The sequence below is a fragment of the Fukomys damarensis genome, unplaced genomic scaffold, assembly GCF_012274545.1.
Source record: "Fukomys damarensis isolate Sample0158 unplaced genomic scaffold, DMR_v1.0_HiC HiC_scaffold_25, whole genome shotgun sequence".
Classification (NCBI taxonomy): domain Eukaryota; kingdom Metazoa; phylum Chordata; class Mammalia; order Rodentia; family Bathyergidae; genus Fukomys; species Fukomys damarensis.
This window is the reverse complement of record NW_022900937.1, coordinates 26351335-26366277: the sequence shown is the minus strand read 5'-3', so window position 1 is coordinate 26366277 and position 14943 is coordinate 26351335. Positions and strand designations below refer to the sequence as shown.

The following is a 14943-nucleotide window of genomic DNA, read 5'->3' as shown; positions in this document are numbered from 1 at the left end:
GAGAGAATAGATTCATTCATAGGAAAATGGATACATATTGAAGATATACTCCTAAGTGAAATAAATAAGTCCCACATGTGTAAATACCGAATAGTTTCCCTGGTGTGAATATTCTGCAACAATGCATAAGATTCTAATAAGATTACTGACATTTAGAAATGGGAGGAAAGGAGCTAAAGGTGTAGGGAAGGTGTGATACGTAGGGGAAGAACAAAAAGGGAAAAGAAAAAAATGTGAGAGAATGAAAAGATGAAAATAAAGTGTTTGTAGATGGGGAGGGGAGGAGGGGGTGAAGGGAGGGCAGAGGTAAGGGGAAAAAAATGAGAATCAAGACTTGCCATGTAAAGGTACATGATCCCAACAATGAATGTAACTGTACTGTATCCCTAAATGTACCAATAAACTCAATAAAAAAAAAAAGACCAACATTAACTAGAAAAAACAACCTTAAAATGCATATGGAATCAGAAAAGACCCAGAGTAGCCAAAGAAATCTTGAGCAAAAAGAGCAAAGCTGGGAGACACCACAATACGGAATTTCAAGTTCTACTACAAATCTATAGTAACAAAACCATATGGTACTGATATAAAAATAGACATGTAGACTATGGAGTAGAAGGGAAGACACAGAAACAAGTCCATGTACCTACAGCCATTTGATTATTGACAAAGGGGCCAAAAACATGCAATGGAGAAAAGACAGCTTCTTTAACAGATAGTGTGGGAAAACTGCATTCCACTTGCAAAAGATCAAAACTAGATCTCTATCCCTCACCCCGTGCTAAAATCAAATCAAAACAGATCAAAGACCTAGACAGAAAACCAAATAAGTTGAAATTACTGGAAGATAATATAAGGGAAATACTTGAAGCCACAGGCACAAAGACTTCCTGAATAGAAATCCAAAAGCACAGGAAATAATTCTGTATCAAGAATCAATAAAATGGATTATGTCAAATTAAAAGCTTTTGCACAACAGTGAAGAGATAACCTATACAACAGGAAAAAAAAAGTTTTGCTAGCTACTTTTCTTTGTTTTGGTACCAGGGATCGAACTCAGGTCCTTGGGTTTGTAAGGCAGGTAGGCAGCAGAACCACTGAGCTAAATCTCTAGAATATGTAAAGAACTCAAAAAATTAACCGACCAAAAAACAAACGACCCAATCAAAAATGGTCAAATGAACTGAACCAATACTTCTAAAAAGAAGTAGTAAAAGTGGCCAACAAGTACACCAAAAAAAATGTACAAAATCTTTGGCCATTGGAGAAATGAAAATCAAAACAACTGTGAGAGTCATTCTTAGCCCAGTCAGAATGGCTATCACTAACACAAAAAGTAATGACTACTGACCAGGATGGGGTAAAAAGGAGCATTCTACATTACTGGTGGGAATGTAAACTAGTACAGCCACCATGGAAATCAGCATGGAGATTCCACTAAAAACTAAAAACAAAAATACTGTCTAACTTAGTTATACCTCTCCTGCATACATTCCTGAAAGAATCAAAGACATTATACTATAACAATCCTACATATACACATGCTTATTGCAATGCAATTCAATATAGCTAAGCTGTGGATAAAGAAAATGTGGTGGGTATATACATACACACAACAGAATATTATTCAGCCACGAGGAGGAATGAAATCACGTCATTTGCAGGAGAGTGGATAGAAATCAACATCACGCTAAGCAAAATAAGCTCAACTCAGAAAGTTAAATATCACGTTTTCTCTTATATGAAAAAGCTAAAAAATAAAGAAAGATAGGTTAGGTTAGGTTGGGTTAGGTTGAGTTAAGATATATAGACAGACAGAAAGACAGACAGACACCTAGAAAGTAAATTACTAGAAATGGGAAAGGAAATGGGGGAGAGGGAAGGAAGGAAGCAAAGCAATTAAAAATGGTCAAGAGCTCTCATATATATGTACCAACTCCCCAAAATCAGTCTCACTATTCTATAAAACAAACACATATGTGCCCATGCACACACACATACACATACACCAAGTACCTGGGATCCTAGAAGAGTCTTTGTGTAATAGTCTCGAGGCATGAAAACTTCCACAATGGTAACCAGGCACCAGAAAGCATCTTCTTGTTCCAGGTACAGGAGGGCCACTGCCACCAACCTACAAGCAAGAGAGGAGGGTCAGTGCCAGTCCTGTGTCAATCTTCACTGAGACATCTGCTGGGCCATATTCTCTCCTCTGGTCAAACTATAGCTGTCCAACAAAGAGTAAGTACGCATTGCTGAACAAGTGAGGCACTTCCTAAAATTTGAGAAGCAAAGCTACTTTTCCCTTGCTCTTTCATTTGGTTTTTGTTTTTTGTTAAAAGAAACTGTTTCCCAATGACTGACCGGCCTGTTTTTTTTGTTTGTTTGTTTGTTTTTGTACCAGGGATCGAACTGGGGACCTTGCACTTCGGAGGGAGGCAGCGGCACCACTGAGCTAAATCCCCAGCCCCTTACCAGCCTCATTTTTTAAAAAAAGTTTTCATTCTAAGATTTTACTAATGCAGCTATTCTTTGACTTCTTGTTCAAAAAGCTCCACTACTCCTTCTATGCACACACACACAAAAAAAACCAGATGTAGATGTAAACAATAAAGAGAACCAGATGGTTTCAAAAACAACTTTCCAGACTCCACCTATCCTGCTTCTACAGTGGAAGAATTAAAGGGACCACAGACAAAGGAACCCCGCTGAGAGGTTCTCAGACAACCACATCTGGAAGGCAGCTGGGGTCCTGAGAAAGGAGACTGTACCAACTGCTACATTCTTCATAATGGGAATTTGGGTCCAGCTATTACACACTGTCACTAACCAAGAGACTACTTGTTCAATATCCCCAAGTTTGGCTCCAAGTAGACACTGGGGCAAAGGCGAGAAAAATGCCCTTTCTACTTAGCTGAAATCCACTTCCTGCCTGTGTGTTACATTAAGCCTACATGCATTACTCATAGGAAAACCTGATGTCCTTTCGCACAATCTGCTCCCCACTGCTTAAAGTTATAATGTACTCATCGCAAATTAAAAGAAAAAAAACCTGAGCTAGGTGGGAAGGACGACTCCAGTCATCATGAAAGGGGTAGACAGTGCAAAAATGACAAATGACAGATGGAGAAAAGCATTTCACAAAAGCACATATCCATATCCATATCACCCAAGGATGTCAGAAAGACAGCAGAGTCCATAGTCAAAAGAGCCTTTGAGGATATCACTTAAATGAACTGATGATGCTAAAGACAAGAGGCCTGAATAATCTAGAAAGGCTTAAGTTCTACGGAAGTTCTGGGTATTCAGAAGGCACGGACATGAACCAAACATTCTGAAGAAAAACATCCAGTAAAAGTTAAAATTAAGACCTTTTTCCAGTGGGGATGGAGGTGCAGAGAAAAAGCTTTATCTGGAAGCATCCCTTATGGACAAAGATCTGCTTCCATGACTACCGCACCCCCAAATGGGGCCCCTTAATTTCAGAGACTGTCACCTTCCAGTTAGTTTTAGACCTGAGAATAATATGTGAATTGTAGCTTTACGTGAAACAAGACTGCTTTATTAAGGAGTAGCCTACTTACAGGCTTTTTCTTTTTAAAACGGAGACTGTCTAGGAACAGCTAAACTCCCTTTACTTTCCAAGGGCACAGAGAGCCACCCTGTTCTCACCACCACAAGCAAGGGCTTCCTGGAAATCATCTGGTTTCACTTGGATCTTATCCAAGAAACAGTGCAGTCTGAAACCTTGCCTCCTGTAATACTCTCATTTCCAATGCAAATAGACAGCCTTTACGCCGAGGTCAGCACCTGGCATGACCAGGAGCATAAAGGTCTCTATGCATCCAGGATAAACATCAGCATTCAAAACTCAAGCTCATGCACTTGGCTTACAGGGGATTCCTCAAGTACATAAACAGAGTGTCTTCATTCTTTATATTTCCAATAAGCTTGCTTACTTACATCACTCCCACAAAGAAATACAAGTGCAAAGTACAACGCAGCAGGAGGCAGAAACAGAAGAAGGTAGATCAGCCAGGTAAGGTCAGACTCAGGATCAGAAGCAGGAAGCCGTCTCCAGCACCCAACACCCTGTCCCAAAGTGCAGAGGCCTCATTCTGGCCCAGCATAGCTCAGACCTAAAAGCTAGATCACTGATGGCAAACCTTTTAGAGCTTTCAATGATACAAACAGCCTGCTGCGGCACACATGCTGTAGGTTCACCACCATTGAGCTACATCATTAATGACAAGCCAGTGGCTTCTACATACCCTGTTCAGGGAAGTATGGAAGACATGTTGAGAGAGGCCAGTCTAAAAAAAGCAAGGTTAGCGCTGGGAATTTAGCTCAGTGGTTCTGCCCCCTGCCTTGGATGTACAAGGTCTCAAGTTTGATCCCCGGTACAAAAAAAAAAAAAGCAAGGTTAGGTCTTTCAAGAGCTGGATTTAAAGAAGCTGAAGCACTGTTTAAGGCAACTTCCTAATTCACAAGGGTCCTGTATATATAAGGAGTGGCCGTTAAGTTTTCACTCCGTGCATTATCAACCAATGAAATCAAACTTCGCTCAAAATCCAAGAGTGAAAGAACAAGAAAGAATGAGATTCCAAACTGATTCAACTGAATTTGATTTCATGTTCTTTTTTCTGGGTGTTAGGGACTGAACCCAGGCCCTGGTGCACTTTACCATGGAACTACATTCCCACTCCAACTTCTGTGTTCGTAATACTTTCTGGAAGCACACTTGTTTCTATTATTCCTGAGCTTGGGACAGCTGCTCAATAAAACTAGCTTGCTGTAATTGCTTTTTTTCCCTAAAACAATGGCTTCTCTTGATTACACAGGAAGGGAAAGAACTATGAGGCAGTGCTTGGTGCCCACAATTCTTTGAATGGTACCTGGGAGCATGCTGTGGCTGATGCCCACCTGTTCAGCCCTTGGCAGTAGCCAATATCCGGGTTCCGCCAGGAAAAGGCAAGCAGGACATTGCGCAGCTTCTGGATGCCCTCAGAGGTGGGGCAGGAGTAGTGCTTGTTGTTGGGCAGTGTCCGAAGCAAGTCCAGCTCAATCTGCTTAGAGGCTGGGTTCTGCTTCTCCAGGGCCTTCTGCAGCAAGGCCTGGAAATAGCCTGGCTCCACACCATCCTTAAACTTCCTTGTGTGGAGGTCCACACACCACTTCCACACCTTAGAGCGGTGCTCATGGGGGATGCCTGAACGGATGAGGGTCTTCAGTTCTGGAGAGCACACCATCTCCCTGTTTACTGTGCTGGCAAAGTAGTTTTCCCACTTGACCCCAGTGGAAACTTCCTGATTCTCTGTAAGGTACAGAGTCTTCAGGTCCAAGGCTCGGACCTTAGCAACCAACTTTTCCTCCTCGTCATCATCAGGCACAGTCCTGAACCCATAGATATCATACTCACTGTTGACAAAACAAAAATGAAAATTAAAATGATCTTTGCAAAAAAATAATATAACAGAGTAGAGAACCGAGAAACCAATCCACATCCATGTATATATCTATATATATACGACCAGGCATTTCAAACCAGCAAGCAAACAGTGAGCCTCTCAAAAAACAGGGATAGCTGCCATCTAGGTGGAAAAAAATCAATTTCAGATGGCTTAAAATATTGAATGAAAAAAACACGAAGAAAATATAGGTAATATCACAAAAACAAGACTGATAAACATGGCAACATCAACGTGTATGTGTGTTTATATATCATACATATACAAGTGATTAAATTTATGCCTCAAAAGATGACAGGGTCTAGCTATGCAGTTTAGGCTGCCCCTGAACTCACTATGTAACCCAGGCTGGCTTTGAGCTTTCAGCTATCCTCCTGCCTCAGTCTCCCAAGTGCTGGGATTATTGGCATATGCCACCATGCCTGACAGAGACATCATTTTAAAAGGTGAAAGGCCTGGGATTTAGCTCAGTGGCACTGTGCCTGCCTTGTGAGCATAAAGTCCTCAGTTCGATCCCTGGTACCAAAAAAAAAGCAAAAGACAAAGAAGAAAATATTTGTAAAGTATTAGGGATGAACAGATTACCTAAGCAGATTTCCCTTACAAAGAAAGCCCAGTTCTCCTCTATGGGGCCTCTTTCTTTCTGAATCCTCTGTGGGTACAGCTATGTCCCTAAAAAAGGTCCTTACTCTTTGGAACACTGGCTCCTCCTGAAGAAGACATGGTCTGGAAGCAGGGTGACTGACACGATTCATGAGATCTGATCCCCAGATCTATCCCTTGATGACAAGGGAAATGACTGTGTCATCTATTGTGCTGACCCAGCAGCACTGTCATTTGCATCAAATGAGACACAAGAGTTGTGTGAAGTCCTCTGTGAACAGGTATTCTGCTGAAGGGACTTCAGGAACAGGGTGTACCCCCCAACAGTTGCTGGCATTTTTACCTGACTAGATGAGGCTTCACAAAGGCTTGCTCAGGTTGCTCCTGACTCTCAACCTGCAGCGCATCCTCCAGCAACTGGGCAATGACTTCCCGGGTGGGTCCCTGCTCTTCTGAGCACACTGGGGTCTTCATTTCTTGAAGCAATATCAAATATTTGCTTTCTATCTGGCAGAGCTTGGCTTCCAGGCTGGAATACTTTAGAACAAGTGGGAGGTTACCTTATCCAGACAAGATACAGAAAAAGCCTCCCCTCATGTGGCTCATACAACTGATCAATGACAAACCTAAGACTATCAGGAAGTCAGCCAGAGACTGATAGTAACAAAGGCAACATTAATGTGTGCCACTGGCCAACTGTTATGTTTAACATAGCTCCCTCCTCAAGGTCTGGCACAGAAGGGGCGCTGATAACCAGAGGTCTGAGTGCCAACGCATGTCACACACTTGCACAGGGCTGGAGTGAGCAGCAGACTCCAGATGCCAACACTGAGGTCAAGCTGGTGCACCAACCACATGGACCATAACTGGTCAACCTATGCCAGGCCACTTATCTTAAGACACTGTGACTCAGAACGAGCTCCCATCTGCCACCTGATCAGAAAAATTAAACACATCTGGAAAGCACACAAGGATTAAGATTTGGATAGATGCTTTAGATTTGCTCAAAAAATTACACAAGGTATATAGAGCAGCCACAGGCAAGTGTCATTTGATTATAATTCAGTTACAACTGCAGTATTTGTGGTCCCTTCATACTCTGCAAAGTCCTTTTCAGCCATAATCATCTCTGACTCTCAAAACAACCCAGTGGTTTCAAGAGGAGGCAGTATCCTCAACACCAGACTTCCACAGATATGAAATGTGTTAACAAAAATCTAAATACTCTTAATTTGGGGAATCTATAATTGTACAAAATTTTGCTCAAAAAAAAGTCCATTTAAAATGCATATGTATGATAAAAGCCACATCTATGGGCCTTTCTCTGTCTTCACCAACAACAAAGTACATGGCTCTATGTACTATACATATTTTAATATATTTTGAATCAAGTCATCTTTCTCTAAGCACGGCAGGAGAACTGCTTTTAAAGCACATCCATTTAAATGTGGTTTTCTAGCCTTCCCTTTCACCAGATAATAAGAATACTTCCAATATGGACCCACCTTGGCCATCAGATCTCTCTCTCTCCTTTCTGCATTTCTTCGTAGAGCTGAGAGTTCCAAAATTTCCTTATTTAGAAATTTATTTTGGGCCTTGTACCCTTGTAAATTATCCTGTAGGGGGAAGAAATCCCATCAGTTCACACTGGTTGGATAATGACTATGTGATCGGGTTTGCTGCCTCAACAAACAGTCTCTAAACAGTCGGGATCAGTTCTAAGGACCTGGAAGTTGTTAACAAATGTTTGAGTTAATCTTCCTGGACATCTGTGGCAGCAGAATGAAGGCAGGTACTGCTGCTGTAACAAAAAAGACAGAAGAAATGATGACTTGATGGTGGTGATTTTTCTCAACTGATGAGAGTTGAAATGAAGAATGCTTACTTCCTAAATCTCTGCAACTATTTTACCTATTCATTTTCATTGAGGTGGTACAAAGAGTGATATTTTAGGGCAGGGGATTAGCTCAGTGGTTCAGTGGCCTGCCTTGCAAGAGCAAGCACCCAAGTTCAATCCTTGGTACCAAAAAAAAAAAGAGTGATATTTTAGTACTTTTTTTTTTTTGGTACCAGGGATTGAACTCCGGTCCTTGCATTTGTGAGGCAGGCAGCGGAACCACTGAGCTAAATCCCCGGCCCCAAAGAGTGATATTTTACATTCTTTTTTTTTCTCATTGAGTTTATTGGTACATTTTAGGTACACAGTACAGTTACATTCATCATTGGGATCTTGTACCTTTACATGACAGGTCTTGGTTCTCATTTTTCATTCTTTTTTTTTGAACTAGAGAAGCTGAACATATTCTCTCAAGTCTCATTTTTACTTATGTACTTTGTTAAAGAAAAAAAGGGTTATAAACATATACAAAGCCCTTAACTAAAAATTACACAAAAGGGCTGGGGATTTAGCTCAGTGGTTCCACCACCTGCTTCACAAGTGCAAGGACCTGAGTTTGATCCCTGGTACCCAAAACAAAAATTACACAAAAAGTTCATACTTATGGAAAAGCTTAAAGCAAAGTACAACAGGGCTGGGGAGTAGCTCAGTGATGAGCACTTGCCTTGCACACATAAGACCTTTGATTATCCTCAGCACTGAAAAAAAGAAGGGACCAATATTTTGTCCCCACCTCCTAGTACCCCACAAGTAAAAAGCAACCATTTTCAGGCACAAAAAAAAAGAGTAAAATCCAAAGGACCAGAAATCTTTATAGGCCACATCCACTGAAAAGCAAGAAAACTGGCTAGGAACAGCAATTTAAAAAAACAAAACGATAACTAAAAATGCATTCAAAGTATTTTAACAGATTTTGTTTACATTAAAATGTTATATTTACATATGAAAATTATGTACATGTTATTTCCACCTAGTCATTTTAGATGTGAGGTCAAAAAAGAATTCAATACTTCCTCTTCAACCATGTAGTTCAGCCCTGGAAAAGGAGGACACGGTGTCACGACATCATCAAAGTCCTCCTCTCTCAAGCCTTCCAGCACTGCACAGGAGGTGTGCACTAGGTCCACAGGGCAGAGGAACACAAAACCCAAGGTCTTGACCAAGGGAGAACTCGTGCATCCCACCTGGAACCCATCTGGCAACCACTGCCTCTTCACAAGCTGTACCCACTGAACTTCATAGTTGAGAAATTTTGGAGCCAAAGGCTTTAAAATGGTTGAGAAATGTTTGGGGAAAATATTTCATTATTGACCCTAAACCATCCCAACTATTATGCCACAAAAAGGAAATGGAAGGAAGAGTCCACCCTGATTCACCCCATTAATGTTCTCCAAAAGGGAGGGACCCTCACCATGCACCTGGCTCAGCTCCCAGGGAAATGTGACCCACACCTCTTTCTTGCCAGGTACAGCTCACCATGGCCTGGAAACCCTGTCTCTGGCATAGTCTCCATCTTCTGTGAACACAGATGTGTCTGCAAAATGAACACTTCTGATGGGACATATGATTAGGGTCAGAACAGTCAAGGTTACATATATAAAGAAAACCAACTTCTACTGGCAGAACTAATCAAGACATCTTTTATAAGAAAGGCTATTTTATAGTAAATGTAAGTATAAAGTAATGAGGTTGGGGGTTTTGTGGTTGTTTTGGTTTTCTCATTAACAAATCCTATGCCTCACACAACCAAAGGTGCTGTCACTAAGAGACGGTCACTATGGGAGGCCATCTATACATTCCAACAATGCTGCTATCACTACAACGTTCTTAGCTCTGTTTTGGAATGACCTTCGAGGTGCCTAACCTGCTCATCACTCATCCAATCTGCTGCAGTGCATGAAGGTGGAGGGGTTGAAGCATGTGCTCACCAATGACTTCAACAGTAGTAATCCTTTGCCCTTCAAGGACAAACTCCACTGGGAGCAAACACGCTTGGAGCAGTCACTCACGAGAAGCAGGCAGCCAGGTGGAGAACATGTTGGGTTCAGTGAGGCTGGCAATTGGGCTCTGATGCCCTAGGAGACATCTGTCCGCCTCAAACCTCTCCAACAGTCTCAGATGGTGGCAGAAGGACTTGATGACCCTCTCTATGGCCCAACAGCAGCCCAAGGCCATTCCGCTCTATGCCCTGCATGATGAGACTTCTCAGCAGGCATGAGAGTCCAACTTCCCCTGCCTTCCACAGTGCTGGGTGTTCCAACAGCATCTGCTGTCAGCACCCTAGGTTGGGACCAGAAAAATCACTGCTTCTCACCCAGTAGGGGCCACAGATGGATATGCTGGAAGGGAAGCTCTGTCTCCCTTCCACCTGGGATACAAGGTGCAGACTCCTGCCAGACCCAACAGAGCTGGGGTCCACCCCTGGCTCACCCCTCACCAGTTAAGGGAATGAGGCTCCTGCTCCAGGCCTGTCAGGCCCTATAGGAGGCTGTGCAAGTGTAAGTGTAAGTGTGTGTGTGTGTGTGTGTGCGCGTGTGTGTGTCACACATAGAAGGAACAAGTGACCATTTCCATAAGGTCTGTGGGATAATGAGGAGCCTGAAAGCACGAGAGGAAGAGATCTGAACCTGCTTCAAGAAGTGGCAACAGCATTCACATTTCCCAGGAGAGCTACTGAGAAAATTAGTAATTGACAGTAAGTCCTGTTATACTTGTCAAACACAAAGACAAAAACAGGAACAGTGTTTTCTGTCTCACCCAATGAGCTCACAGAGACCAGGACTTCTAGGGTGATCTCGGTGGAGGTACCAGTTTGGGATCCCTGTCCCTGTAACCACAATCCGTGCCCTTCTCTTACTTTCAGCCTGTCCAACTCCAGCTGGTCCTTGCTGGCTGGGGCAGCCAGGGGGGAGCCCGGCACCGAAGAGGGGGAAGGCACACTGCCCTCGCCCTCGCTGAGCTTGATGATGACCTCGTCCTTGGCCTGGATGGTCTCCATCAGCATTCCTAGCCGCTCATTGAGCTCGCCCACTGTGCTCTTCAGGGTCCTCACTTCCTGCTGCAGACTCTCCTTCTCCAGGCTCAGCCGCTCCAGTTGGCTGCTGAGGCCCAAAATCTGATCATCCTTTTGGTGGAGCAGCTCCAGTGTAGCCCCAGGGACCCCTTCGCAGAACCGGCCACTCGTGAAATACTTGTCATACTGGGAAGACCGGACTGTCTGTTGCAGCAGCCGAACCAGCTCCTGGGAGCCAAGAAGAGGTTGAGGTGAGGGGGAAAGTGGGAAGGAAAGGGCAGAAATTATGATGGCACCAGGAGGAACAATTGCTAGACTTAGGAAACAAAGAAACTTTACTGGAAACTCCTTGAAAGACAAAAACTAAAGAGGAAAAGTATTTACTCCATGAAGACTGCCTGTAGAGAACAATGATAGGAAACAGGAAATAATGGGCATGCATACAGTCATTAGCAATGGTCCTGGCAAGTATTAATCAAGATGAGAGAATCTGCATTCTAAGATTCACTGAACTGCCAAGCAATTAGTTGTAATCAGGTCTGATTGGCTCAGAAAGAAACTACCGTTTCACAGGATGTGGAAAGTTTTAAACAACCGTTACAAAACTCTGGGCTAATACTGTGTTTAAAGAACACCAAACTCAGCGTAGAGCTGGCCAGAGTGCAGACAGCACCATCCTGCAACCTCCTTTAGGGGTTATCCCTGCCGTGTCAATCAAACTTCTCTGGACAAACCACTGGGCAGAACAGCAGTGCCCAGAAAGGTCGCCATGGCAGTGTGAAGCTGCAGAGAAAGGCGCTTCTGGGAAATGGAACATGAATGGGCTGCTCTCCTGGAGGTGGGAACTGAAGAGATGGGTAAGGCAGGAGTCTGAAGATGATTACCTTCTGGCTGGTCAGGTCTTTCTTCAGCCGCTGCAGCTCCTCTTGCTGGCTCTGAACCTGCAGCTGCATCTCAGAGGCCAGCCTGACACTGCCAGTGGCCGACATCCCCTCGCTGGAAGGGTCTGCACTGCTGTGCCGATTCTTGTATGACCCAATGATGTCTTTCAAAGGGCGCTTCCCTTTGTAGGGGTTACGTCCAAAATCAAAGGGGAATCCCGAGCCAGATACTCCTACACAAAAACAAAACTTGCTTTTCTAAGAGCTGGCCAAATCACCTTTCTGGAAAGTACAAAAAAAATAGTAAAGCATCCTCATAAAGCACCGCCATGAGTGTATAGTCATCACCCACAGAATGCTGGTGAGCTGAGATGCCCCTCTGCCCCCACTTGTTCTCGAGAAAAACCAACATGCCGCAAACCAGGGATGATGCCTCTGTGGGATCCCTCCCTGGACACCCACCACATGATCACTTTAAAAGAAAACTAAGACACAGGATTTCAGCTTCCTATTTTACTAATTGGTAATAAAAAGAAAAATAAATAAAACCTATATGTGCTTTTTTATTGTGTATACCTATTTTAAAATGTAACTTTGCCCATTTTTTCTTTAAAATTGATACTTTAAAATATCACAGGGGCCTGGGATTTAGCTCAGTGGTTCCAACACCTGCTTTGCAAGCACAGGGACCAGAGTTCGATCCCTGGTACCAAAAAAACCCCAAAAAACAAAAACAAACAAACAAAAAAAAATCACAGGGTTTGAATACATTTTAATGCAGATGGCTTCAACTATATACTCAAGACACAGACAACAGACAATAAAGGGTATATGCTATACAAGTTCAAGTCACACAAAGCTGGGAAGCAGGAAAACCCCTCCACTGTCTGGAGCAGCACAGTGGCCCCTGCGGGCAGGCAGAGGCTAAAAGAAGAGAGGACAGCTAGCACCTGAGTGAGCACTGGTTTCATTTTGTGCTGGCTCTATGACAGTTCATCAAGCTAAACATTTCAGATTTGGGCAGAGGAATACTTCCCGCAAATAACATGGACAACAAGTCAGCAGGCTGACTCTTGGGGCAGCTACAGAAATGCCCACCACTCATACAAGTGCCCTCTCAAGGGGACCAGGGTGGGCAGAAGCAGAGCCAGCTGTCAGCAGTGAAGAAAGGCTCTCCAGGGAGTGCTGAGAGCTCTTCATCTCTCCTCAGGCGCTGAGACCCCCAGTTTACATTTCTATTTCCCTCAGTTTCCACTAGAAGTCACATGCTTAATAAACTTCCCGTCCACATTCCTCCCTTCCAGAAAGCTGCTCCGGGTTACAGTGGCCCCATCCTGGGTACTCCAGCTGGCTACTACACCATACCATTGAACAACCAAGTAGACTCAACCTGGCTGCAGCATATACCATTTCCTCAGACCCAGCATTCACATTCACACCATGATCCCTGGGACACAGGAAAGCCCCTTCTCAAAGAAATCACAGCAGTCTCCCAGTGAAGACTTCCCTAAATCCTGACTTCTGGTGGCCCATCCTAGAATCAAGCATATAGCAGAACTTCAAAGTTATTTACTATAATCTTACGTTTAAAACATTAACATTCTCTTAATAAATCAATGCATCTAGATTGTTAACAGCATTATACAAAAGACTGATGGAAAATTTTATGAATGAATCAATCTGTCGCTCCTAACCACAATCAACTGTAATAGTGGAAGAGAAAAAAAACAGACATGTTGTTGCCTCAAATATGTGCAACAGGATGTACACAGCACCCCAAGTCAACAAAAAATATATTCCTACCACAATTTTTTTAAAAGTCAATCTTGAATGTGGCCAAGCTTCAAGTGGAACTGTAGTATGAAGGAAAGGAAAGGACAGAAGAGTTAAATGAGCTCTCCAGCAAAACCCAGAGGTAGGAAATTCTTCAATAACACCACTGGATTTCTGAGCACATAAGACAGGAGAAAGGAAGGGAAAAAGACAGCAAGGTGTTTAGACAAGAGAAGCTTAAGAAGCCTGGTGTGGTGACATACAACTGTAATCCAGCTACCCGGGAGGCTGAGGGAGGAAGCTCACAAGTTCAAGGCCAGCCTGGCAACTTTGGGAAATCTTGTCTCAAAACAACTTTTAAGAGAACTGGAGAGGTAGTTCAGTGGTAGAGCCTACCATGAGTGAGATCCTAGGTTCAATCCCCCCATCAGAAACAAAACAAAAAACAAAACAAGAAAGGTGAGAAGACCTGTTATTAAATGCAATTTGTGGGCTTTGTTTTGATCCTCATTTGAATAAACTATCAGGAGACATTTAAGGGAGGGAGAGGAAGGGAACCATAAGTAGAAAGAATTAAAATGTTCTATATACATGTACCAATTCCCTACAATGAAAAACAATCATTATGCACTACAACACAAACATGTACCAATAAAAATAAAAATAAATACATTACAATTATTTAATAAGAGATTATTTAAGAAAGTTTGGGAATTAGGTCATATTAAGTATTTATTATAACTTCTTTTAGGTGTAATAATGAAGCTGTATTTACAGTTCTTTTGAAGAGTCATTATCTCTTAGAGACAGCTATTAAAATCCAAGTATAGGGACAGGGATTCAGCTCAGTGGTTCTGCCGCCTGCTTCACAAGCACAAGGACCTGAGTTCAATCCCCAGTACCAAAAAAAAAAAAAAAAAATCCAAATATTGAGGCACACACTTGCAATCTCAGCACTCTGGGATGCTGAGGCAGGGGCTGGGGATTTAGCTCAGTGGTTCCACCTGCCTTGCAAGCACAAGGTCCTGAGTTCGATCCCTGGTACAAAAAAAAAAAAAAAAAAAAAAAGGATGCTGAGGCAGAAGAATTGCAAGTTTTGAGCCCAACTTAGCAAGACTCTATCTCAAAAAAATAAAAATGTCTGACAGTGTACTTCAGTGCAAATGTCCCCACTGCCACCAAAAAAATAAGTAAAATTTTAAAATAGAAATACCTACTAAAGTATTTACAAATACAATGGATGGCTGTCTAGACATTACTTTAAAATAACCGTTCTGTGGGGCCAGGGATGTAGCTTAGTGGCACTCT

At 42.8% G+C, this 14943-nt stretch overlaps 1 protein-coding gene across 4 annotated transcripts in view; it reads right to left on the bottom strand.

Annotated features, from left to right (window-relative positions):
• The window catches only part of Tbc1d2b (TBC1 domain family member 2B), an 83234-nt gene that overhangs the window by 29419 nt on the left and 38872 nt on the right, over window positions 1-14943 (bottom strand). For all 4 annotated transcript variants that reach the window (XM_019206816.2, XM_033756018.1, XM_010619491.3 and 1 more), the window contains 6 exons: window positions 11866-12095; window positions 10826-11209; window positions 7577-7687; window positions 6415-6608; window positions 4924-5418; window positions 2017-2134 (listed from right to left, as the gene is read on the bottom strand). In XM_019206816.2, coding sequence (XP_019062361.1) covers window positions 2017-2134; window positions 4924-5418; window positions 6415-6608; window positions 7577-7687; window positions 10826-11209; window positions 11866-12095 — 1532 coding nt within the window. The remainder of the gene's footprint in view (window positions 1-2016; window positions 2135-4923; window positions 5419-6414; window positions 6609-7576; window positions 7688-10825; window positions 11210-11865; window positions 12096-14943) is intronic.